Source organism: Ovis aries, chromosome 1 (assembly GCF_016772045.2).
Source record: "Ovis aries strain OAR_USU_Benz2616 breed Rambouillet chromosome 1, ARS-UI_Ramb_v3.0, whole genome shotgun sequence".
NCBI lineage: Eukaryota > Metazoa > Chordata > Mammalia > Artiodactyla > Bovidae > Ovis > Ovis aries.
Genome location: NC_056054.1, coordinates 236,886,554 through 236,913,370, shown reverse-complemented (window position 1 = coordinate 236,913,370; position 26,817 = coordinate 236,886,554). Strand labels below are relative to the sequence as shown.

Sequence of the window (26,817 nt, the reverse complement as noted above, 5' to 3'; positions counted from 1 at the left end):
AGTATGGGTTTCACAGAGTTCTTTGTATTTTTTCTGAGTTAATTACTCCCCAACAGCTTGCAGAATGACAATCGGACCAATGGAATTTGTGTCTAAGAAGTTAGGTAACACTTTTTAGTAAGTCCAAAAGCTGTTATGAAATTTCAACATTCAAATATTTCAGCTGCCAAGAAGAACGTGCAGTTGGAAAACATCATGGGAAGAAAGACGATTTTGCTTCTGATTGTGGGAGTCCTTGGGGCATATTATGTTTACACACCTCTCCCGGATAATATTGAGGAGCCATGGAAATTAATGTGGGTAACAACGTGTTTGAAAACTATGACACATTTGGTAAGTATAAACTTTTATTGACTCTAAATGTTTAGAAGTTTAATCAGGAGAAAATAATTATCTTTATTATTTTTTAAATAATTTCTGCTGTTTTGGAAATTTTACTCAAAGTTTGCTTGGTGGTTTTAAAACCTTTAAAATATTTTATCTATTGCTTAATGCAGAGCCGGAACAGACTGAATATGGAGGGAGTAGTCAAGGAGTTTCCATTTTAAATACTAGAAGACGAAATAGACTGGCTAAGAAAGACAAAAAGTCTTATCGTGAGTTTCATGGCATGAGTGCTGCCAGAATGAAGCCTTTTGAACTTCAGAAATGGTGGAATTGAGCAACACTGTGATTAGTTACAGAATTCGATACAGTAACCTTGTATTCAGATGTGCAAATCCTTTCTTACTGAAATACCTGTGAACAAGTCAGCTGGTAAAGATCCAGGGGAAAGGTTTCCAGCTGAAGGGTTTAGTTGCTGAATGATAGGATCCCGCATGGCTGGCTCACTACCTACTGTTCATGGGTGGTCCTCAAAGACTTGTGGTTCTTTTCTAATGAGTCTAATTACTTGGAAATAAAGCCATATAGTTTGCTCCTTTAACTGTGTAGTGAATTGCCTCCCTGCAGCAAAAACAAAACAAAAACAATTCATAGACAGTCTGGGTATTAAACCCTTAGCTCAACGTCTCTTGTATATATTTTTTTAGTTCCAGCACTTTTCTGGAGCTTAATGTAGCTCTGAATAAGTGTGATGCTTGTCTTATTTTTATTTTCTTATTAGTGATTTGACCATTTTTAGTAATTTTATAGTACATGTTATTGGGTTTGGGTCAGTTTTGGTGGAATATAGCTTCAAGTCATTTTTTTTGTAAAGTTATTCTTGGTTGATTTTGATTGATCCTTTTGATTTCTTTTATTATTTGGATTAATTATGTGTGTGTGTGTATACATTTACGTACACATGTAGTCTGTGTTTGTCTTTGGAAAAAATGTCATTTTCTCTATAACATTTAATCTTCTGCAATTTTCTTTTGTTTGTTTTTCTTGTTTCTATCATATATAACAGTTTGCTTGAGTTTCTTATAACTCAGTGTTTATTTCTGAAATTATTTTGTCTTTTTCTTATTCCTTTTCTGATTTCTACCAGTACCATTTTTCAGTCACCTCTTCCTTTCAATTAGAGATCACCTCCAAATATCTTCTTATATATTCCTTAAAGATTTGTACTTCTGCTTTGTGACCTTTTTTCTTATATTATTTGTTCTGAAGCATTGTGTAATTTATTTCACCTACCTTGTATCAATTATTTTTAAACTTGTTTTCTTCATATGCTGGAGGCTATTATTATTTTTCTTATAGTACATAGTACCTTGCATGAGTTTTTGTTTTTTCATGAATGTTATTCACATACCTTTTGTATTATTTCTATTTGGATGAGATAGCTTTTCTTTGACAAACTTAAAAGAATGTACTGGAGAATGGTGGAAGGGTCAAGACTTTTTTCCTTAAAGTATTTTTGCTTTAGAGCTCCTAACACTATGTATATATAAATTTCTAATAAAAGACAATGGATATTTACTCCAAGAATGAAAGAGATTCACCATGATCAAAGACTGAAACATAATGAGGCTTGATTACTGGGACAAGTTGCTATACTAAAAAATTGCCCAGAAGTAACTGTTACCTTTTTAATTATTTATCTGTTCTTTTTTCCCTTGCATTGTTTGGTTTCACATAAAAAGGAAAAAAATGTAGATTTACCATAAAACTCCCACTCTTTTTTTTTCTTAAGGAAAATATTTAATATGCTAAGTATATCAGATTACCATATAATATGGTATCTTATCAAAACCTCTAAAAAGCCCATCACTCACTTCACTTCATGTTAAAGAAAGTAACCAGGTTTTTTTCAATCATTTTCCTTATCCCAAAAAGAAAAAACAAAACTTTTGCTTGAATTTAATGCCACCTGATTTGTTCTTTACCAATCAACTTAAGCATAAGTTAAAGAACGGTAATTCTAATTTTTAATAATCCTGTGATGAAGATAAATGAAAATCATTGAATACAATCAACTATCAACTAGTTGGTGATACAGCATTATCTCCTGAAATAGGAATTGCAAATATAGTTTACTAAAATGCCAACTCATAGACTGCTCAGCATTACTCTGAAAGGTAATATGAGACTATAAAATGACTCTGAGGTTGCATTTAGTCTTGATAAGAAATAACACGGCAATCAAATAACATTTTCAGACCTATACCCGGTTTGGGATTATAGACATCTGTGAAAACATTTTCTACCCTTACACCAGATTGTAAGGTTTTACTTATTTGCTTTGGGACACTTTGAAACTTCCTAGGTTTAAGGCTATTTTAAAATTTGTTAGTTTTATTACCTTCTATTCTTTTTTCCTCCATTTGTCACTGACTCTTGCAGCCTTTTTTACTTCTTTTTGCTGCTATGGCCTTCTCAAAGATATCACTGGGTGACCTCCAAAGGATGAACATTTTGAAACCCAATACTCATTTGAGTTTCCAAATTGCTGAGTAACCACACTTAATCTGCAGAACTTTGACTAGGTGCAGCCAATGGCATAGGCACTGTTTTCTCAACAGAAATTCAGTTTTATATATATATTTAGGTGATAGATCCTTGTATGATTGATTAAGATGTGTAAAACATTTTGTCCTTACACTGAGGGATGTAAATTCTTGCATTAGTGAGAATTTTCCCTCTCTATCATTTAATATTTCAAATTTACATAAAAAATTGCTCCCAGAGTATAGAGTCAGTATAAAGAAAAAAAGATAATTTGAGAAGGTATGCCCATAAGCTACTGCTCTAGTTTCTTCATATTTCACCAAATAGAGCCAAAGAAACTAAGACTCTTGTTATTCAATTCAGACTCCAGGGACACTGGTCTATATTTGTAACACAGTGGTGACTTCTTAGTCTTTTGTTATGTATTTATTAATGTTACACCTCCTAGTAAACTCTAAAACGTTGTGAAAATACAAAGTCACCTATAATTTTTTTATAATTAGTACTTTCTTACACAACACATGACGACTACTCTGTTGTTCAGTCTCATGTCATGTCTGACTCTTTGCAACCCCATGGACTGCAGCACACAGACTCCTCCATCCTCCACTATCTCACAGAGTTTGCTCAAATTCATGTCCATTAAGTCGGTGATGCTATGTAACCATCTCATCCTTTGCTGCCCCACTTCTCATTTTGCCTTCAGTCTTTCCCAGCATCGAGATCTTTTCCAGTGAATCGGCTCTTCGAATCTAGTGGCCAATGTATTGGAGCTTCAGCTTTCAGCATCAGTCATTCTAATGAATATTCAAGGTTGATTTCCTATTTTCATATAAATACTCATCTTTAACTTGTATAACATACACTATTCTCCTGCTGCTGCTGCTAAGTCACTTCAGTCGTGTCTGACTCTGTGTGACCCCATAGACAGCAGCCCACCAGGCTCCCCTGTCCCTGGGATTCTCCAGGCGAGAATGCTGGAGTGGGTTGCCATTTCCTTCTCCAATGCATGAAAGTGAAAAGTGAAAGTGAAGTTGCTCAGCCATGTCCAACCCTCAGTGATCCCATTGACTTGCAGCCCACCAACCAGCCTCCTCCGTCCATGGGATTTTCCAGGCAAGAGTACTGGAGTGGTGTGCCATTGCCTTCTCCATACCATTCTCCTATCATTTAAAAATATTTACTTGAAACTAAATAATCTTATTCTTTACAGATAAAATACTTGAGTCTAGTGATTTATGTTTTGAAAGAGGCCTTGTATTTTCTGCACTTAAATTTGATTGAAAGCCAGAAAGTGAAAGTGAAGTCGCTCAGTCGTGTCCAACTCTTTGCAACCCTGTGGGCTGTAGCCCACCAGGCTCCTCCATCCTAGGCAAGAATACTGGAGTGGGTTGCCATTTCCTTCTCCAAGGGATCTTCCCAAACCAGGGATCGAACCTAGGTCTCCCGCATTGCAGGCAGACGCTTTAACCTCTGGGCAACCAGGAAAGCAGCAGGACTCTTTGTGACCCATGGACTACATGTAGCCTACCAGGCTCCTCTGTCCATGAGATTTTCCAGGCAGTAGTACTGAAGTGGATTGCCATTTCCTTCTCCAGGGTATCTTCCCGACCCAGGAATTGAACCCAGGTCTCCTGCATTGTAGACAGATGCTTGAAAGCCGGAGGGCCAGCTAAATTAACATAAATTATTTTCTTGGGAAAAATGTGGACACTTTATGTCATAGGTCCTAGGAGTTTTAAATCTGTTAAAATTAAGTAAATAAATGCTTGTGACCTAACTATCACCTTTCTATGTTAACATTTAAAATAATTAAAAATTGTTTCCACATTGAAAAGTAAAGGGGATGGAAAATGGTCCACTGGAACTAAGAGTCTCTACACCTTGTGTACAGCAAGGAGGAGCAGATAGGGGATACCATGGTGTTGGGGGCAAGGCCAGTGTGCGTGGAGCTGTTTGTGTGTAGAAAGGGTGACCAGAATGTGGAGAAGACCTAGAATATCCTTATAGCTATAGAATAGTTGATCTTTTAAGCTTATCAGGCACTGACTAAGCGTTTGTACTTCACTCTCACCTGCATGAAGTTCTACTCCTCTGGCAGCACTTTATACTTTATACTTAGTATAAACATTAAGGCAGCACTTTTTGTGAGTCTGTCTTCTGACATCTCTTGAGGACAGCTGCTAGGCAATATTAAGTCCAGCGGCTTAACAGGAGGGATATTTGTGTGCTACTTAAACCAAGTGTAGCATGATTGGGCGGGGAAATGCAGGAGGCCGTGGGAACCACCACCATTCTTCTGGACCCTGGGCAGGGTCCAAGGTGCCCTCAGAGTTTGGTTCCTGCCCAGTCTCTCTGTCCAGTCTCTCACACCCATGAAAGTTCTGTGAATACTGTCACACTGTCTGTTCAATGGGCATTTCATAATTGTGGCCACTATCGGACAACATATTATCTGGTCAGGAGTGACATCCGGCTTTAGGGATCAGACCGAGGCTTGAGTCCCACATACAGCACTTATTGTATGACTAGTCATAAATAAGTCTCTTAACTTCTCCCACCTCAACATATTCAACTGAAAAATCTGGGAATATGTTACTGTTTACCACGTTTTTGGTCAGAATTGAATTGGTACACAAATGGAAAGCATAATACTTGGCAAAGATTAAAAACAACTATAAGTATAGTTATTTTTATATATATATATCTCCTTTCTTCTGATGCTAGCAATGCAACTTCTTTCTTATATAACTTTATTTATTTTTGGCTGTGCTGGGTCTTCATGGCTGCATGGGCTTTTCTCTAGTTGCATCGAGTGGGAGCTACTCTTTAGTTGCGGTATGTGGGCTTCCCATTGCAATGGCCTCTTATTGTGCAACCAGGCTGTAGGGTGCTTGGTCTTCAGCAGTTGTGGCTCCTGGACTCTAGAGCACAGGTTCAGTAGTTTTGTGCATGAGTTTAGTTGTTCTACAGCATGTGGGGTCTTCCCTGAGCCCCCTGTCTCCTGCGTTGACAGGTGGATTCTTTACCACTGAGCCACTAGGGAAGCCATCAGTGTAACTTAAAAGGATAACATTTTCTCCTAATTCTGGAAGGGGTCATGATAACTTACTGCACCCTTCATATATGCTTATTTGGACTATGTATCCTTGGTAAGGTTTATGTAAAATATCAGTAGGTCATTTTGATGCATGATCCTTTGCTCAAAAATGTATATGACTGTGTGTTTGACTTCTAGTCAGCAGAACAGTTCTCAGACCTTTCTGAGATTCTGTCTCCTGGGTTATAATCCTCAACTTGGCTTGAATAAAAAGCCTATTTTTTCTTCTTAACTGATGGTTAATCGAGTTTTCATTGACATAAATATAGATATGAATATTGAGACACAACTGAATACAGATTTGGACATGGATTAGATATGGGTATAAATGCCTAACAGTATAAATATAGGTAGCACATTATATGACTTCCCTGGTGGCTCAGTGGTAAAAAAAAAAATCTGCCTGCAATGCAAGAGACCCAGTTTCGATCCTTGGGTTGGGAGATCCTCTGGAGGAGGATATGGCAACCCACTCCAGTATTCTTGCCTGGAAAATCCCCATGGACAGGGGAGTCTGGTGGGCTATAGTCCATCAGAGTTTCAAAGAGTTGGACATGACTAAATGACTAAGCAGCAGCACATTATATATAAGTGAATATATATTAAAAGCTGTTTGTATCTTTTTATCTGTCTACCTAGCTATATATCATCAATCTATTTATTAATTACATGCCAACTTTTACCATTTCTTTTGACTATAACTAACCTCTTAACTTCAGGAATATCTAGTTAAAACTCCTGAGTACAATGTCTGTACAAATCATAATACTACTTATTTTTGATCAAATTAATCAGAGACTTCAGACTAAATAATGTAGAATAAGAACTGGAAATGACCTTTCAATACATTAATAAGAAAATTATAATAGAGTATGGTCAGCTTAACTCCCAGGTTATGTTTCACAATGCCCACTGTTTAAAATTAAATTACTGTTTTAAGTACAGACAGTTCCTGATTCATGATGGTTTGACTTTATGATGGTGCAAAAGTTATACACATTCAGTAGAAACTGTACTTCACATTTTGATTTTGATCTTTTCTCCAGGCATGAGATATGTGGGCGATTCCCTGTCATGATGCTGGACACCAATAGGGAGCCATAGCTCCCAGTTAACCCTTTGATCGCACGTGTAAACAACCTACATACTTACACCACTCTCTCCTCCTACAACCATTGTGTTCTTCACTTTCAGGACAGTATTCAGTAAATTACACAATTTCAGTATTTTATTGTAAAATAAATTTTGCATTAGATAATTATGCCCTACTGTAGGCTAAGCAGATGTTTAGTAGGTTGTGTGTGTTTAGTTGCTCATTCATGTCTGACTCTTTTTGTGATCTCATGGACTGTAACCCGCCAAGTTTTTCCTTCTATGGGATTTCCCAGGCAAGAATGCTGGAGTGGATTGCCATTTCCTCCTCCAGGGGATATTCCTGATCCAGAGACTGAACCCCTATCTCCTGCATTTGCATGCAGATTATTTGCCACTGAGCCACCTGGGAAGCCTGTTTGGTAGGTTACATATATTTAAATGCATTTTTTACTTAAAACATTTTCAAATTACAATGAATTTACCAGGACATAACCTCATTGGAAATTGAGGAAGATCTAGCATTTCAGCCTACCAGGCTCCTCCATCCATGGAATTTTCCAGGCAAGAGTACTGGAGTGGGTTGCCATTCCCTTCTCCAGGAGATCTTCCCGACCCAGGGATCGAACCCGGGTCTCCTGCATTGTAGGTAGACACTTTACCATCTGAGCCACTAGGGAAGTCCATACTTAATGATATATATGTATGTATCACATATGGATAGCATTTATTTTGTTGTTAGCTAGTTAGAACACATTAAGCTGCTTGGTGATGTGTTTACAAAAGAAAAATAGACACTGTGTTCTGAAAGTAGCTCCCCATACTGCAGTGTCAACAGAGCTTCCCACTGAAATTTCAACCATATAGGCCAAGCAAGTTAGCTTCCGGATAAAATGGTGTTCATGAATACCTTTGAAATTTCTTTTCTTTAGGCCTTTGATCAAATTGTTTTTCCTGTCTGACTAAATCTAAAAATTTTAAGCAACCATAATTTTTCACATTCAACAGGTTGAAATCAAACAATGCACCCATCAGAAACTTTCTTCTTATTTTTCAGAACTAATCTGTCTTCTCTTTCTACCTGAGCAGCCATTCAAGGTCTTTTTTTGCTCTGCCTTTTATTAGAGTTTATTTATGTGAATGTCTATTTTTAACAATAGTCTGTAAAGGTTGGAAATTATATCACAAGCATCTTGCATTAACCATACCTCTAGCACTGTGTTTTTTTTGTTTGTTTGTTTTTTCCTTTATTTTTGACCCTGCCACACAGCTTATGGAATATTTTTAGTACAAACATAATTGTAATTTTGTAGTGTGAATTTTAAATCATTATAACTAGGCTCAAACACATCTTCATTAATCAAAATAAGAACCATTACAATCAACACATTTTGCCAACAAGGAATAAGTTTTTCTTCTGCATCCTGCTGGTTGTGCAAGTGTTTTCTCTGCAAAAAGTTGTCAAGATGCTTGAAGAAGTGGTAGTCAGTTGGTGAGAGGTCAGGTGAAAATGCCAGTTGAAGCAAAACTCTGTAGCCCAATTTGTTCAATTTTTGAAGTGTTGCTTGTGTGACATGTGGTCAGGCATTGTTGTGGAGGAGAAATGGGCTCTTTCTGTTGACCAGTATCGGCTGCCAGTGTTGCAGTTTTTGGTGCATCTCAATCAATTTGCTGAGCATACTTCTCAGCTGTAATGATTTCACCAGGATTTAGAAAGCTGTAGTGGACCAGATGGGCAGCAGGCCACCAAACAGTGACTATGACCATTTTTTGGTGTTTTGAAACTTCTTCTCAGTCTAACTGTTGAGCTGGTCATTGATGATTGTCAAATAAAATCCACTTTTCATTGCACATCACAATCCAGTCAAGAAATGGTTCATTGTTGTTGTGCATAATAAGAGAAGATGGTACTTCAAAACCACGATTTTTTTCTTTTTTGGTCAGTTCATGGGACACCTACTTATCAAGATTTCACCTTTCAATTTGTTTCCAATGCCAAATGAACATAGAATGATTGATGTTGAGTTCTTCAGCAATTGCCTGTGTATTTTTAGAGGATCAGCTTTGATTATTGCTCTCAATTGGTTGTTGTCACCTTCTGATAACCAGCCACTATGCTCCTCATTTTCAAGGCTCTCATCTCCTTTGCAAAATTTCTTGAACCACCACTTCACTGTACACTTGTTAGCATTTACTGAGCCAAATGCATTGTTGATGTTGTGAGTTGTCTTCACTGCCTTATGACCCATTCTGAACTCGAATAAAAAAATTTTATTGAATTTCCTTTTTGTCTAGCATCATATCTTTAGTCTAAAATAAATATAAAATAAACAGCACATAGAAAATCATTATCAAAAAGAAAGCATAAAGAGAGAAATGTGTCTTAAAATGATGCATAATGTAACAAAATTTACTCAAGAATATATTCTAGTATCAAGTGGTAAAGTTCAACAGTGTAAAACTACAATTACCTTTGCACTAACCTTATAGTTCCCCAATCAGGTATCAGTTAGTTCAGTTCAGTTCAGTCGCTCAGTCATATCCAACTCTTTGTGACCTCATGGACCGCAGCATGCCAGGCCTCCCTGTCCATTACTAACTCCTGGAGTTTACCCAAACGAATGTCCATTGAATCGGTGATGCCATCCAACCATCTCATCCTCTGTTGTCCCCTTCTCCTCCAGCCTTCAATCTTTCCCAGCATCACACCTGTGGAAACTGCAGTGAAAGTGCAGAGTCCCAACTACTCACCTCACCAAACCTCTCCCTTAATGGGGACTATTACAGGTGTTACATTCAATAACTATTTTGCTACTACATTTCATGCATTAACATGTCACTTAACATTGGTAACGAGGGCATTATTATCTTTAAGCAAGTCAGTTATCTAATTCCAGCACGTGTTTTTTTGTTTGTTTGTTTTAATGAAACCACAACCGAATTTTTGGCATTTATTGTACACAGCCACCAACACTCCATTTTATGCAGTTTGTGGGCCTGGATTCACAGGGCATGGGCTGGGACAGCAAGGCTCTTTTACTTCAGATCGTTGATGGTAATCTTGCCCTTGTCCCTTTATGGGCCCATCTCCAGGAGGCAGCAGGGAAAGCTGGATGTTTCCCTTTAAATACTTACTAGAGAAGACTTGGAGAATATGACAGCAGACAGCACGGATGAAAGGCAGACTGCTCAGACTACTCAGGACTGAGGTCTAGGGCAGCTGTAAAAGGACGAGGATGGACACCACAGACGAGTTTCAGTGGCTGGTTTGAGATGCTGGTAGTTGCTACTAAACTAGGATAAGAACAAAATATTTTCCAAACATTTTTTTAGAGAATCTGGGGTCTCATTCAGACACGCTAGAGTTGTGAAATTTTTCACCAGCACTTCTCTCTGAGAAGGTTCTGGAGGCCATGATGGACGAACTTCACCTCCTCTCCAGTCCTCACAGCTGGATACCACGGTGTTGGCACAAGCTTACAATGGATGGTTCCTTAGGATAGGCAGCCAGTCCAATGAGATGATCCTAGCAGCCTCAAGAGCACTCTTGCCTAGAACATCCACATGCCCCAGGCTCTGGGCCAGGCTGACCTCTCTTCAGAAGGATAGCAGCAGATCAGAAGCATTCAAATAACTCTCAAGAACAGAAGCCCCCAGTGTGAGAGTGCATGATTCATAGCTTCAAATAACAAGTAGTTGTATGAGCTTCCTTCCCAAGTGTGAAGTGGGCACAGTATGGCCTTCATGAGAATACAAGAGCTGCCCAGCCATCCATTCGCTATTCCCAAGCTCAGGTGGGGAAGATGGGGAAATGTGGTGTCATCTTGTTTAGTCAGGAACTCGCACTTTGACATGAACAGGTTCCCCACAGACATCTAGGCTCTTGAACCAAAGTCACATTCAGGAACAACTATATAAGAGCACAAGGCAGTCAGCTGTTCTTAAGAAAGGCCCTTCCCCCACTTTGCACAGTCTGGTCCTGGTAGGTGATTCCAGCACATGTCTTAAACATTCTTTTTTTTCCTGAAAACTCCCTCTAAACTATATCCTTTGTCAATCATACTATAATAGCTTTGCTAGCTTTACTACTTCGTGGTTTAGTAAATCACCTGCACTTCCTGTTTCTGTTCCTTTGGCCTCTGGTGAGATTTCCTCTTTGTTTGGCCAAAGTTTTCTTCCCCTTTCAATATTGTTATCAGAGTTCACCAATATTTGAAAACTCCTCCCCAGGTCTTATGTTCAGGCATCTAGTTTATTGACCTCTGTCAGAGTTCTCTGTATATGTCTATGAGGCATTGGTTATATTGTTTTATGACTCTGTATCCATTTCTCTCACATGACTTTTGAGCTTATATAGAGAACTTACCTTGTTTATCTTTGTACTCAAAGTAGAAAGTATAAAATCTGCCATATTGTAATACTTCAATAAATCTTTATCTTTTTAAAAAAATCTAAGGCCAACTGTTGTGGTAAAGATTCTGCACCTATTCAGATTCACCTGTGACAGTGTGATGCAGGACCTTTAGGAACACACGTGCATCCTTCTAGGGTCACTAACAATATTGGCATTCGAAATCTGTAAGCTCTATGTGTTTTTTCCCTTCACTCTTATTTTAGTGTCACTTTGCTGAGCTGTTGGGAATCAGTCATTTCATGGACATTGCAAGGTTCTTCATGAGCATTCAAGAAGTCCCACCTACATCTGATGAAAATGTCACTGTGATGGAGACAACTTTCAACAATGTTCCTGTCCGTATATATTTACCAAAACGGAAGTCGGAGACACTAAGAAGAGGCTTATTTTATATTCATGGTGGTGGTTGGCATATGGGAAGTGCTGGTATGAGCCTCTCGTTGAAAATTTTAGATTATCACCTAGCATACATTTTATTAAGATGTTGACTTTGACATATGTTAAACATCATAGATAACAGAATGCTTCAGCTGTCTGAAGTTTAATTCTTTGGAACTATGCTATTAATAGTTTAAAGGAATTATATTAAATCTCTTTCTGGAAAGCAATAATCAATATCAAAAGCTGTAGCAGATAACAGGTAAGAGGGGAAAGAATTCTATGAACTTAGAAATACAGCATTAAACTTGTTAATTGCAGAAATGATGGAACATTGTGATGAAAATCAAAATGAAGTGAGTTGAATAATAGATGAGAAATGAGGAAATGGAGATGGTGATGCCAGTTTTTCAGTAATCTCTGTTATGAAGGAAATGAGAAGGAAGGTGTTAGATGGAAAAGAAGCACAGAGTTGAAAAAGGGTATTTTATTTTTATTTTATAAAGGACACATGTACATTTCAATTTATTTGATGCATTTTTATATATAATACATGTTTATTATATATAATTTTACTTATAAAAACTTTTATGTATGTATAAATATATTTTTTATTATATATATTTTGTATTTATCTATGGAAGGCCTTTGAATGTGGTTATAAGTGGAAAATGAAGATGTTGAGGAAATGTGGAGAGGGGGAGGATGGGATGAGATTTGTCTGACCTAGAGGAAGTAGGAGGGAATTGGACTCAGTAAAGAGAAGAATTGACAACTTTTTGTAGCAAATGTTAAGTAAAAGTTTAAAACAGTGTATATTTGACATTTTAAGAATAGTCAACACTCAACTTTGAAAACTGTCACAGAACAATTCATACTCCTCCTTTCCCTTGATGGAACCTTTGCAACAACGTTGTATCCTGATATTTGCCCTTTAGCATTTTATGATTTCTTTCTCTTCCTATTTCTGACAAATTCGATTATATTTTCTTAAACTTTTCTTATATGCAAAAGGGAGAATTTACCCAAGCCCAGTAGCAAACATGGGTGACCCACCCCCATCCTGTGTACATGGCCAAAAAAAAAAAAAAAAAGACCCAGAAAGCACATATTTTTGTCTGCCTTTCAGAAAATATGAATATATAAATCAGGTCTCAGCTCTCTCTATTTCCCCTTTACTCTTTATCTTCCTCTGGCAGTTTTGATGGAGTCTATTACTATTTCCAGAGAGCACTGTCTATGCTCTTCTATTAAAACAACTAATATTTTGCAATATTCCTGTCTGCTTATACAGCTATCCCTCCCTGTACTTGTCTTCAGTAGACAGTGACTTCCCAAGTATCAGGGAGTTAATATTTCTGTATTAATTTTTTCAACACACAACAGCTGCTAAATGGAGCAGAGATTAATCTTGAAGAGAATGAAATTGGTTTAATAAATTTAGTGTGAAAATGAGACATATGTAAAAAGATCACTGAATAGAGGAATTTATGTTCCGTAGCTATGATGAAATTTTAGAAATATTTTTCCTAGAACATTTCATTGAGGAACAAGGTAGAGTAATAAGCTTTCTGCTGAAGGGAACACCATTCAGTTCATCTGTCAGTCTCAGATTTTATTTTCATTTGTTTCAGCTTTCTTTGATATTGACTTTCTATCAAGACGGACAGCTGTTATACTAGATGCTGTTGTCATTTCAACCAAGTAAGAACACTGTGGGATCGTGTGGATCTTGATCAGATGCCTTATGCAGTCAGATGCTCACAGCAGTCTTGGTCATTCCTTATGTCAGGAGTGTTCAGATGAAGTTGAAAAGATGAGAATAGAAAAAGTGAGCTTGAGCATGACCAGAAAACAGTCAGATAGAAAAGAGTTTTATAGTTAGGTCAAGTAAGGATCAAAAAGAGCAAGTCAAGAAATTTTTATAATAAAATCTAACTATTGTATTTCATGGACAAAGGACCTCCAATGGACTTTTAGCCTATTCTTAATTAGCAGGGCTTCAGAATCAGAAAATGAGGTTCAAAACCTGGTGCTAGAATCGATTGGATGGCTGCCAGTTAAATATCATGTTAGATCTGTTTTCTCATGTGTAAACTGAGAGTCATAATATTTTGTATATTATAGGGTTTTTTGAGGATTAACCAATAAGATCTATTTAAAGAAATTAGTATATATTTCATGGGATAATCCCTCATTAAAAGCAGTTAGTCACCAAGTAACATGTGGGAATTCAGACAAAATCTAGTTTTGAAAAGCATTCTAGGTTAATGACCAACAGTAGAAAAGAAACCCAATGGGAATGAATAGAAAAATGAAGTTATGTAAAAAACAGTGACCCCCTGCATGCCAACTTGATTATTTAAGTTGGAATAGAATAATTCCTATGATTTGTTCATTATTTATTGGTTGCTAATAAAGTGTAATGACTACAAAGAAAATAACATTTTGGGAGAAGTTTAGTTTCAGGAAGTTATCACCAGAGTTGTTGTTTTTTTTTTTTCTTTTTAATCTACTCCAAGTTTGTCATTCAAGATTTTACTTATGTATAATGGCACTTGCAAAAACCTTCATGTCAAGCACAGTCATAAACATGAAGTTTGTCTTTGAATTCATAATGACCTAAACCATGAGGTTGCTAAAGAAAAATATTACTTTTGATTTTTAGGTTAAAGCATGCACATTCATGACATTTTTTGATTAACAATAACTGACTTAAAGAACATCGTTATTCTGCCCACAGCTACCGACTAGCACCTGAACATCACTTTCCAAGCCAATTTGAAGATGTCTATAATGCACTAAAATGGTTCTTAAACCAAGATGTTCTTGACAAGTACAGTGTAGATCCTGAAAGAATTGGTATCTCTGGAGAGAGTGCTGGAGGGAATTTAGCTGCAGCCGTGACTCAACAGGTATATTACTCACATTTATTTGATTTTTTAAAAAATATCCTACACTTAATACATTTATTTCAAACATTGAAATACCAGTGAAGTTATGTTATTATTATATGAATCAGTTTAGTTCAGTCGCTCAGTGGTGTCCAACTCTTTGCGACCTGATAGACTGCAGTATGCCTGGCTTCCCTGTCCATCACCAGCTCCTGGAGCTTACTCAAACTCATGTCCACCAAGTCGGTGATGCCATCCAACCATCTCATCCTCTATTGTCCCCTTCTTCTCTTGCCTTCAATCTTTCTCAGCATCAGGGTCTTTTCCAGTGAGTGAATTCTTTGCATCAGGTGGCCAAAGTATTGGAGTTTCAGCTTCAGCATCAATCCTTCCAATGAACATTCAGGGCTGATTTCCTTCAGGATGGACTGGTTTGATCTCCCTTGCATGAAAAGTGTTGTTATCAGAATAATCTAATTGCCTATAGAGAAACATATTAGCCAGTTCACAGATAATATTTACTTGCACAGGGAATTATAATTTTCATATATCAATATTAATTTTCAATCCCTGGTCAGGGAACAAAGATCCCACATGCCTCAAGGCAATTAAGCCTGCCCACCACAACCACTAAGCCTATGTGCCACAACTACTGAGCTTGTGCACAACAACTAGAGAGAAGCCTGTGAACAAAAGATTCTGCATGCTGCAATGAACTCTACATAACTAAAAATAAATAAATGTTTTTAAAAAGGAAAAGTGAACTAAGAAGAGGAGAGAATAGATTTTGTCTTATAAGCTTAACTTTTGTATTATCCAAGAAGAAATAAATGTTACCATTTGAACTTTGATAAGTTGAAGTTAAGAATACTCTTTATAATTCTTAAAATAATCATTTAATGAATAAAAACAGGGCATAACTCGTAAAGTAGTACAGAAAAAAATTATTCAATAGAAAGTTCAATCAATCTGAAAGAAGTGAAAAACAGAGACGGAAAGGAGGATGCACAAAATAAGGTTGTAGTCTAAATGATTCGGTTTTAAGGCCAAGATTTCCAGACTAAAAACGTAATAAATAAGTAGAAAATTTGAAAATAAATGAATGGACAAAATATACCCTGAAATAATATCTAAATGAATGTTTAGGTAAGGAAAATGACATTATTACAGAAAAAAGTTCAAATCACCTAGGAAATATACAGCTCTAAATCTGTGTGGAGTTAATAACTTGGCTGTAAATACAGGGTCACAAAGCGTTGGACACAACTGAATGACTGAACACACATACACACACAAATATGAAGAAAACATCAACAAAATTATAAGGGAAAACAATGAAGTTCACAATCACAGAAGAAAATTTTAAAATTCCTCTTCCAGTGATTAAGAGATTGAGAGGCAAAAAATAATTGTATAGAGGACTGGAATAACAACCAGTGCATTTAACTCAGTGGACCTGTAAATAACAGGGAACAAGCAAGTACTGCGGCTGCTGCTGCTGCTGCTGCTGCTAAGTCGCTTCAGTCGTGTCCGACTCTTTGCGACCCCATAGATGGCAGCCCACCAGGCTCCCCCGTCCCTGGGATTCTCCAGGCAAGAATACTGAAGTGGGTTGCCATTTCCTTCTCCAATGTGTGAAAGTGAAAAGTGAAAGGGAAGTCGCTCAGTCGTGTCCGATTCTGTGCGACCCCATAGACGGAAGCACACCAGGCTCTTCCATCCATGGGAGTTTCCAGGCAAGAGTACTGGAGTGGGGTGCTATTGCCTTCTCCGCAAGCAACTACACATGATCATTTTAAAAAATTGACCAAGTACTGCCATAAGGCAAGTCTTGGAAAACAAAACAAAAAAAAAAGAAAGTCACAGACTTTAAATCATATAACACTTGAACTCTTACCACAATGCAGTAATGGAGGATCAATACAAAAAGACAAATAACAAAATATTTTTCCTTGTATGGAAATTTAAAAACATATTAAGACCAATGGGCCACTATTTAAAATACTGTATCTTTTATATGATCTCCAGGATAGTGTTTATAGGAAATTGTATTTCCTCAAAAGCATATATTAGCAAAGAAAGAAGGATGGAATAAACATTTGACTCAAAAAATCAAATTAAAAAATAGAAGGAAGATAGTAATAATGACAAGAACAGAAATTAGGATAATCAAAATGAGCTTATGGGAGATGTGAACAAAAAGCAAAAGGTGAACTGTTTAAAAGGACAAACACAATTTTTAAATCTCTTGGAAGATAATGAGGAAAAATAAAAGTTAAGTACAACTAATTAACTCCAAAACTGAGAGCAGGACAACACTGCAGACCCTTCAATATGGAAAAGAATTATTCTTTGAAGGTTAAACATGTATTGTATCCTTGAAAGAATTTTGTTTGAAGAACTTTAGAATTAAAGTATTATAATATTTAAATTAAATGGACAAATTCCAAGAAAATATAACTTGCAAAACAGACACAACAGGAAATAAAAATCTGAGCCATTTTATAACCATTTTATTCCAGAAAAACAAAATACGTGCCTAAGAACACGAAAAGAGTATACACTCTTCAGTTATTTTCAAAAAGAATCTTGATCTTTATGACCAATCTGACAAGAACAATTTTAGGAAGGAAAACAATGGGCCAATTATATTCAGAAAACTAAGATATTATTATCATGAATAAAATATTAGAAAAAATATATACATACCATGAACAAGCTGTTAATAATGCAAAGAAAAATATATTTTATAAAAATGAGTTTCAATACATTGAGAGATTAAGGAAGTAGAATCATATCTCATGTACAAAAAAGAATTTTTTAAAAGTCACAGTAACAATTATTGCTTACCTAGGAAGAGATGTGTGTGTGTACTCAATCACATCTGACTCCGCGATTTCATGGACTGTAGCCCACCAGGCTACTCTGTCCATGAAATTCTACAGGCAAGAATACTGAAGCTGCCATTTCCTATTTGAGAGGATCTTTTTGACCCAGCGGTCAAATCTGTGTCTCTTGCATCTCTTGCATTGCAGGCCAATTCTTTTACCACTCTGTTGGGAAGCCCTAACCAGTTTAACTGCATTGACATATATAACTAGTGTAATTTTAAAGAAATACACAAAATTGAATGTAATAAAATATAGGTTGATGGTTACTGGAGAGAAAGAAGGGTGTACAAGGGTATGGTAAATTCCCTGACCCTTAAACATATCTATTACATTTCACATTTCTGCCTTATATAGTTATATATATGTGTTATATTTAATTACAAAGTATAATTTTTTAAACAGAAATAGATTCACAGATGAAGAAAACAAACTTATGGTTACCAGGGGAAAGAAAAGGGAGGAATAAATTGGGAGATTTGGATTGGTATAGAATACTACATATGAGATAGATAACTAATGAGGACCTACTATATAGCACAGGGAATCCTACTTAATACTCTGTAATGGCCTATATGGGAAAAGAGTCCAAAAAAGAGTGGATATATATATATATATATATATATATATATATATATATAAAACTGATTCACTTTGCTGTACAGCAGAAAGTAAAACAATATTGTAAATCAACTATACTTTAAAAATTTAAAATAAAATATAGGTTTATTACTTTTTTAAATCTACAGGTCAAAGATTTTGGCTATCTGTAAAGTTTTAATTAATTGGTCAAATATAAAATATTTTTGTATGTCTTCTTCAGTTCAGTTCAGTTCAGTCACTCAATTGTGTCCAACTCTTTGCAACCCCATGAATCGCAGCACCCAGGCCTCCCTGTCCATCACCAACTCCCGGAGTTCACTCAAAGTCATGTCCATCAAGTCGGTAATGCCATCCAGCCATCTCATCCTCTGTCATCCCCTTCTCTTCCTGCCCCCAATCCCTCCCAGCATCAGAGTCTTTTCCAATGAATCAACTCTTTGCATGAGGTGGCCAAAGTATTGGAGTTTCAGCTTTAGCATCAGTCCTTCCAATGAACACCCAGGAATGATCTCCTTTAGGATGGACTGGTTGGATCTCCTTAACTCACTCTAAATCAGTCACCTGTGAGCTACCTATTTAATAATTGTGTGTGTTTAGTCACTCAGTTACGTCTAACTCTTTGTGATCCCATGGACTGTAGCCCGCCAGGCTCTCTCCATGGGATTTTCCAGGCAAGAATACTGGAGCAGGTTTCCATGTCCAACTCCAAAGGATATTCCTGACCCAGGGATGGAACCCACGTTCTCTTGTGTCTCCTACATTGGCAGGCAGATTCTTTACCACTGCACCACTTGGGAAGCCATTTGATAATTACCATTCCTTTACCGATCTAAGCATTCTTCATACTGAAAGGTTGTTGTTGAATTATGACGCTGGGATTCTTGGCCCCCGGAGGAGAAGAATTTAATCCAGGGCCAGAGACAAGGCTTGATCACTCAGAGCTTCTGTGTAATAAAGTTTTATTAAAGTATAAAGGAGATAGAGAAAGCTTTTGACATAGGCATCAGAAGGGAGCAGAAAGAGTACCCCCTGCTAGTCTTTAGCTGGATGTTACATAGTCACCAGCAGTCTGTTAATGAAAGAAAGGAATGTCTCAATACTTAGAATGGCACCAGGCCCTTCACCCATAGAATGTATTTTGGGATAATCTTGGCTCCAAATGGTTCATCTTGGGCCATAAAAGGATTAACTTGAATCTTGAAGAAGGGCAGAGCACCATAAAAATAGTGTTACTTACATAGATTAAAGGAACGATATCGGAGTATAACATACTGGTTTATCAAGTAGGTTCTGAGCCAAAAGGCGGAACCAACTTGAAGACAGAGTTTGGGGTAAATGCATAGTACATTAGCATAGCTTAAGATAAACATTTCCATAAGAAAAAGGCAATGGTTAACTTTAAGTGAAACCAGGTGTCATGGCAACACAGAATTTTAAGAGAAATCTCCTTTCAAATTTGTGTAGAGAAGGAAAAAAATATGGCTTGTTTGTTTTTTTCCTGCCACTTAAAGGAGATAAAAATGTCTGACACTTGCAGGCTATTTCTTCCATTTGGAGACCCCTGCCTGTACCAAGATAAATGGAATGTGGTAATTTTACCTGAAATAAAACACAGAACTGGTTATTTAAATTCAGAAATTATTTTTACATAAAATAATCTAGTAATGAACTTTCAAATATTTTATTCTACTAACTTGCTCTAATTCTTGTGATCTAAATGAAATAAACATTGTTGCCATTTGCTTTTGCAGGCCTCTGTGTGTGTGTGTGTGTGTGTGTGTGTGTACACTCACATATGCCTGTGTGTGTGTAAAATGTCATATTTATATCAAAGGAAAGAATGTCAGGGTCCTGTGCTCTCTTCAACTCTATATCAAGTTTTCAGAAATGAACTTTACTCTGGGCAGCGCCAGAGTGTATATGGCTTCAATAATTACTGTTTATGACCTACACCAGTGGAGCTCAAATTTTTCCTTGCATCAGAATCACCCGAAAGATGACAAAACACACATTGCTGGTTCCTCCCAACTTAATTTAGTGAGTCTGGGCTAGGTTTAAGAATTTTCATTTCTAACAAATCCCTGGGTGATTTGAATACTAGGCATCTAGGGACCACACTTATAGAAGCTATTCTATGAGGCATCCTGGGCCATTTCAATGTGGGAACCATATAAATGTACACAGAAACATCTCCTAAAATGTAATGCTTAATATTGTGTGTGTGCTTGCTGAATCGCTTCAGTTGTGTCTGGCTCTATGCAGCCTTATAGACTACAGCCTGAGAGGCTCCTCTGTCAATGGGATTTTCCAGGCAAGAATGCTGGTGTTGATTGCCATGCCCTCCTACAGGGGATCTTCCCACCCCAGAGCTCAAACCTGGGTCTCCTGAACTGCAGGCAGGTTCTTTACCATCTAAGCTATCAAGGAAGCCCCATGCTCAGTATTACTGGTTCCCAAATACTTTGGGTTATGCATCCTATTGATGGAAAAATTTTAGTACACCCCAAATGTATGCATATTAATTTATAGATACATTTGTCTTAACGCACTAATCTGAATATTTGAAACACTTAAACATTAAAATCAATTAGACTTTTATCCAGGATTTATTTATTTAGTGTCAGCATTGAATTAGAATTCCTAATGACATGATCTTCTCCTTAAATGTTACTGCCTGTTGATATCAGTTCAGTTCAGTCACTCAGTCTTGTCCAACTCTTTGTGACCCCATGGACTGCACCCACCAGGCTTCCCTGTCCATCACTAACTCCCAGAGCTTATTCAAACTCATGTCCATCGAGTCAGTGATGCCATCCAACCATCTCATCCTCTGTCAGCCCCTTCTCCTCCTGCCTTCCTCTCCTCCCAGCATCAGGGTCTTTTCCAATGAGTCAGTTCTTTGCATCAGGTGGCCAAAGTATTGGAGTTTCAGTTTCAGCATCAGTCCTTCCAATGAATATTCAAGACTGATTTCATTTAGGATGGACTTATTGGAGCTCTTTGAAGTCCAAGGGATTCTGTTAATATAATAATATGTATATAAAATTTTTATTTAAAATAAATCAGTTTCCTCTGATTGCCATTCTTAGCAATGTAAGAGTAGATATTTTGCTTTTAAATCACAGATTAGATGGTCTTTTTCCCCATCCATAAGAAAAGTGTTGGGCTTCCCTGTTGGCTCAGATGGTATGACCTGCAATGCAAGAGACCTGGGTTCTATCACTGTTTATGTTCATAGTATTTAAGTAATACACCTAGTCTTAGATATAACTGAAAATTGGAATGTTCTTTGAGATATATTTCTTGTTTCTGATTATTTTTTGAGATTCTGAATTTAACTCATATCAGTAATTGCTTTTAAATTTAAAATACATTTTAAATTATTTTCAGCTCATAGATGACCCAGATGTCAAGATCAAACTCAAGACCCAGTCTTTAATTTATCCTGCCCTTCAATGTCTTGATCTGGATTTACCATCATATCGGGAAAACTCAAATCTTGGTCTGACCAAATCATTCGTGGCCAGATTGTGGAGTGGATACTTTACCACAGACAGATCACTTGAAAAAGCCATGTTCTTCAATCAACATGTACCAGTGGAATCAAGCCATCTGTTCAAATTTGTTAATTGGAGTTCTTTCCTCCCTGAGAAGTTTAGGAAAGGGCATTTTTATAAGAGTCCAACTTATGGTAATTCTAAGCTGGCTAAAAAGTATCCAGGGTTTCTAGATGTGAGGGCAGCTCCCTTGTTGGCTGATGACAACAGATTGCGTAATTTGCCCCTGACCTATGTCATCACCTGTCAATATGATATATTAAGAGATGATGGAATCATGTACGTCACCAGACTCCAGAATGCGGGAGTTAGGGTGACCCACAACCACATTGAGGATGGATTTCATGGAGCACTTGTTTATCGTGGGTTTAAAATTGGATACAGAATAGAAAAACAGTATATGAGTTGGTTAAGTGAAAATTTATAGTAAAATATCTGAACAGTGGTTCATAAAAATATATAAACCTCAGAGTAGGAAACAAATTAGTGAGAAAAGGTTGTGTTTGCATTGATATTTGATTATCTGTGACCTTTCTAATGTTCTCATAACCACTGTATTTTGTTTGTCTTTTTAACTCAGCAGATTCTTCTCTGTCCCTTATTATAAATGTTGTTTACTCATCTCTGTACCTTAACTAATATTTATATTCTATATTTTTTCTTGCTGCTGTTAGTCATTTCTTATAACTCTAATTTATAGCCCTAGTTTTTTGTCTAATGGTATTACTATTTAGAAGAAAGTTTAAAGGAATACATCTGGTTTGTGAAATGCTAGAGCTTCAGTTGGCATGGATTTGGAGTCTTGAAATGCTGCCTTATAGGCAATCATATTTCCTTGCCAATTCTTTTTTCAGAGTGTTAGCCTCACTACAACATCATTTGTTTATCACTGCAAAATTCACTTCTTAATGCAAACTTCTTCATGTGCTCAGACACCAGAATCAGTGCCAATGATCTCATAGGCATTCTAGGAAAACAGTAGCTCTATTCTTTTGACAAATGAGGGGCATTCAAGTGGGAGGCAGTAACTCTACATGTAGCAGCAATGAGTGAAACCCAGGACATAGAGGAAATCACAAAACCAAACTGAAAATTTTGATCTCTGAAAGTTCTTGTGTCTATATGGGGTTAGTAGAGTGACAAACAAAATCGCTAAGTTATTGGTCTGTCTTAGTCAATTTGAGCTGCTGTAACAATAACTATAGAGTTGGTGGCTTATAAAACAATAGAAATTTATTGCTTACAGTTTTGGAGGTTCAGGGTATCAATATGGTCAGATTCTGGTGAGAGCCCACTTCTGCACTGCAAACTGTGACTTCCATGACAGAGAACAAAGAGAGGGAGCAGGCTTTTCTATGACTCTTATAAGGGCACTCATTTCATTCATGAGGACTCCACTCTCATGAGCTCATCTAATCCTAATTACTTCTCAAAGTCTTCACTTCACTTCCTAATACCATCTCAGAGAAGATAGGGTTTCAACATAAGAAACTTGGGGGACACATTCAGTCTATAGCATAGACTATAGTGGATAAACAGTAATGACCATATATCATGTAATGTTTGATAATTCTGGAGAAATACTGATGAAGGCAGCTCAGGGCTAGTATGGCATCTCCTCCCAACTGTCAGAAGTCAAGGCTTCTTCTTTCCATTCCTCCTCAGCTATTATCAGGCAGAAAGAGGTGGAGGTTAGGGGAATGGGAGAATCAGAAACTTTCATTTCTGTTTTTATCAAGAAAAATAATAGCATTTCTGCAAGTCCTACCCAACATATGTCTCACTTTATGTTTCATTTTACATAACTGTATTTCATGTGGACACATATAACTGTCAAGGTTGCTTAAGGAGTAATATATTTTTTAACCATGGCACAACGTCCTGAACAAAATTAGTATTTGTTTTTTTTTACGTAAATTTATGAGAGTTGAGTAAACAACTGGTAGTTAGGTCACAAATTCTGTAGGCATAAATGGTTTAAATTACTTGTGGAAATACACAGGGGGTTAGTAGAGTGACAAACGAAATCGCTAGGTAATTTGTGGAACTCCAGTACTCTTGCCTGAAAAATCCCATGAACGGAGGAGCCTGGTAGGCTGCAGTCCATGGAGTCGCTAAGAGTCGGACACAACTGAGCGACTTCACTTTGACTTTTCACTTTCATGCATTGGAGAAGGAAATGGCAACCCACTCCAGTGTTCTTGCCTAGAGAATTCCAGGGATGGGGGAGCCCAGTGGGCTGCCATCTATGGGGTCGTACAGAGTCAGACACGACTGAAGTGACAGCAGCAACAGCAGCATCATTACATGAGACAGAAGTATAAATGAATCATACTTATGGTTCCAAATGGAACACCACTGGGATACTTGTGTGCTGTTAATATTTGTATACTCAGTTGAAGAGGACTTTTTTACTTGTATCTGTATGTCCCACTCTTTTACCTCCTTCAAATCACCTACCCATAAATCAAAACAATGTCTGTTAATTACCAGGTGGGGACATAGTCTTAATTAGAAAGATATATTTAAATATGGACATAACATTTGACACAAAGTACTTTGTTTAAAGCTATGTAAATATAATGATGCAACAAATTGATGTCAGTTGCATGTGTCTCAGATTTCCAGCCTAAAGTTATAGCAGACAGAGGGATCAATAACTAATAAAGCAACAGCAACAAACGAATTATCTATTCTCAGCTTAAGTTCCTATTACAAAAGTCCATCTAGATCCCCACTTTTAGTTTTTACCAAGTACAATAGGATGAATAAGAGAATAGGTGTCCTGATGACTTCTTGGGCTTCGCTGATAGCTCAGTTGGTAAAGAACCTGTCTGAAATGCAGGAGACCTTGGTTCAGTTCCTGGGTTGGGAAGATTGCTGGAGAAGGGATAACTGGCTATCATTAACTGATCTTTACCCCTCTCTACATCAGTCCTCACTCTCAATCACTTTCATTTCTCACCTGCTAATCTCTGTAACATATTCCCTGTCCCTGATTCTCCCCTTTCCACAATCCCTTCTCAATTCCTATAATCTTTCCACTGAGCTCTCTGGAACTCTTGGATCATCATGAACACATATCCATAAGATTTTATCTGTGCCTTCCATTAACTGTCATCTGAGATGTAGTACTTAATTGAGGACCAGGTGCTGGGAGCCAGGGTGGGGAATCCCACCCGTGGCAAAGGTCATGAGGAAGAGGCCTGATAGGCAAAGGTGAGATCAGGCCTCGAGGAAATCCCCCTGGGCCTTCTCAAGCATCTACCCCCAAACCAGAATCTGTCTGTTTTATTATTTTATGACTTTCACCAACGTTTCTGACATTAACAGGGGCTATCCTCGACCACATTTCTCTGGAAAAAGTTAACTTAGAGCTCCAGTTGACAGTGTCCTGCATATAAAAGGAGTGTTTCAGCTCAAACCCCTTTGATGACTCTCTAACTTGTCTGACAGGTTTAACTACGCATGTGATTGTTTACAGCCCCCCAACCACGAGAGGCACGAAGCTTAAAGCATCTTAAAGATATAGAGCCCCTTTTTAAAGAGCTAAAAATTATATCGGTGTAGGTTTTCATTGTTGAGTTAATGACTGCCACCAGGCCTCCATATCCTTTATCTTTTAGGCGCCTGGAGGATATTAATCAATGTAATTGAGATGTAGAAAAAAGAATATAGTAGTTTTGATGTTAGTAATACTAGACTTTTGAGTTAATGAATTTTCTCTTTGTTATAAATCACTGTACTCCTCTTTCCTTGTTATAAATTGTTGTGTCCTTGCTATGTAAGAATGTAACCTTAATTAGTGCTTTCTGAGAGTGGCACCAGACTTTAGTAAGTACAACACTTTTAGGGCAAATAAGTTTTCTGGTTGATGGGCCCTTATCAGAAAAGAGCCATAAAATGCTAATAGGCCTCCTGGCCAGAAGATGATGTAAATCACCTAAGAGCTGTGTATACAGCTAAGTATGCAGAGAGAAAGCCTGGTCTCGATAAGCGTCAGGGCTGCTGACCCTGCATGACTTTGTATTTTCCATTTATCTCTATGTATAACAAAAATATAAAAGCAGACCTGGGAAATAAAGAAACGGACCAGTTCCTGGAAAGACTGGCTTCCCCCGTGTCTTCATTTCTTTCTTACTCTATTTTCTGGCTGATTCTCGTCCGGAGCATAGAAGCTCATCGTGTCTACTTATTTGCCTGGGCTTCTAAGACCCTTGCGAGAGGGAGCCCAAGGCAGGGCACCCTCCGCTATTCAAGCAGGCGCCTGTGGCCTTATGTAGATGGTGTAAGTCTCTTGTCTGAGGCTTTATTGGCTTTTTATGTAAACCAAGGAATACGGCCTCTTTCTCTCCTCTATTCTCTTAACTGTAAACTCTTTCCTTATCTCTCTCTAAATCTATATATCTCTCTCGCCACACCGTCCCTGCTTCAAATTACCCTGGATCCACCGGGGCTGGTCCCCGGCAACCAGGCTTCTATTTTCCCTCCCACATTGATCAAACCATAAGTATCTTCCTTGTTCACTGATGCTACCAGACTATTCTCTCTCCCTACAGCCTCCCATATCATGGTAGTAGACTCTATCATCAGTTACCTTTCCATTATGTAGTCACCTGCCAACCTCTGCATCACTGACTCTAATGTCTCAAAGATTTCACCTTTAAAGTCACCATCGCTATCTCCATTATTACAGTTGGGGATTTCAAAATCTATATAGATGATGCAACTAACATTGTGGACTGACCATTGTTTGACTTTCCTTCCCCCTGATAATGTTGGCTTTTACTCTACATAAACCATTTGCTCTTATGATCATACCTTAGACTTTGTTACTAACTGAAACTGCACCCTGTAATCTCAGTATCAAATAGGCTATTATCTGACTGTAACCTACTGTCATACTAGGTCACTCTCACTAATACTACCAATTACCACGTACTTGAATTATATCAGCATTTTAAATTTCCTCATTCTGCACGTATTTTTCCTTCCTTATTCAGATTTAGTTCTTCAGCCA

General features: G+C 37.4%; 1 protein-coding gene across 2 annotated transcripts; it reads left to right on the top strand.

The window, feature by feature from the left end:
- Positions 1-179: 179 nt before the first annotated feature.
- LOC101115927 (arylacetamide deacetylase-like) lies at positions 180-25,903 on the top strand. 2 transcript variants are annotated; one of them, XM_004003244.6, is made up of 5 exons: positions 180-333; positions 11,681-11,903; positions 13,490-13,559; positions 14,599-14,770; positions 21,631-25,903. In XM_004003244.6, the coding sequence occupies exons 1-5, from the start codon at positions 196-198 to the stop codon at positions 22,222-22,224; spliced, it is 1,197 nt and encodes a 398-aa protein (XP_004003293.2). In that variant the 5' UTR covers positions 180-195; the 3' UTR covers positions 22,225-25,903. The 2 variants fall into 2 exon arrangements, with proteins under 2 accessions (XP_004003293.2, XP_042091476.1); XM_042235542.2 differs by having other exon boundaries at positions 180-7,485.
- The last annotated feature ends 914 nt before the right edge of the window (positions 25,904-26,817 follow it).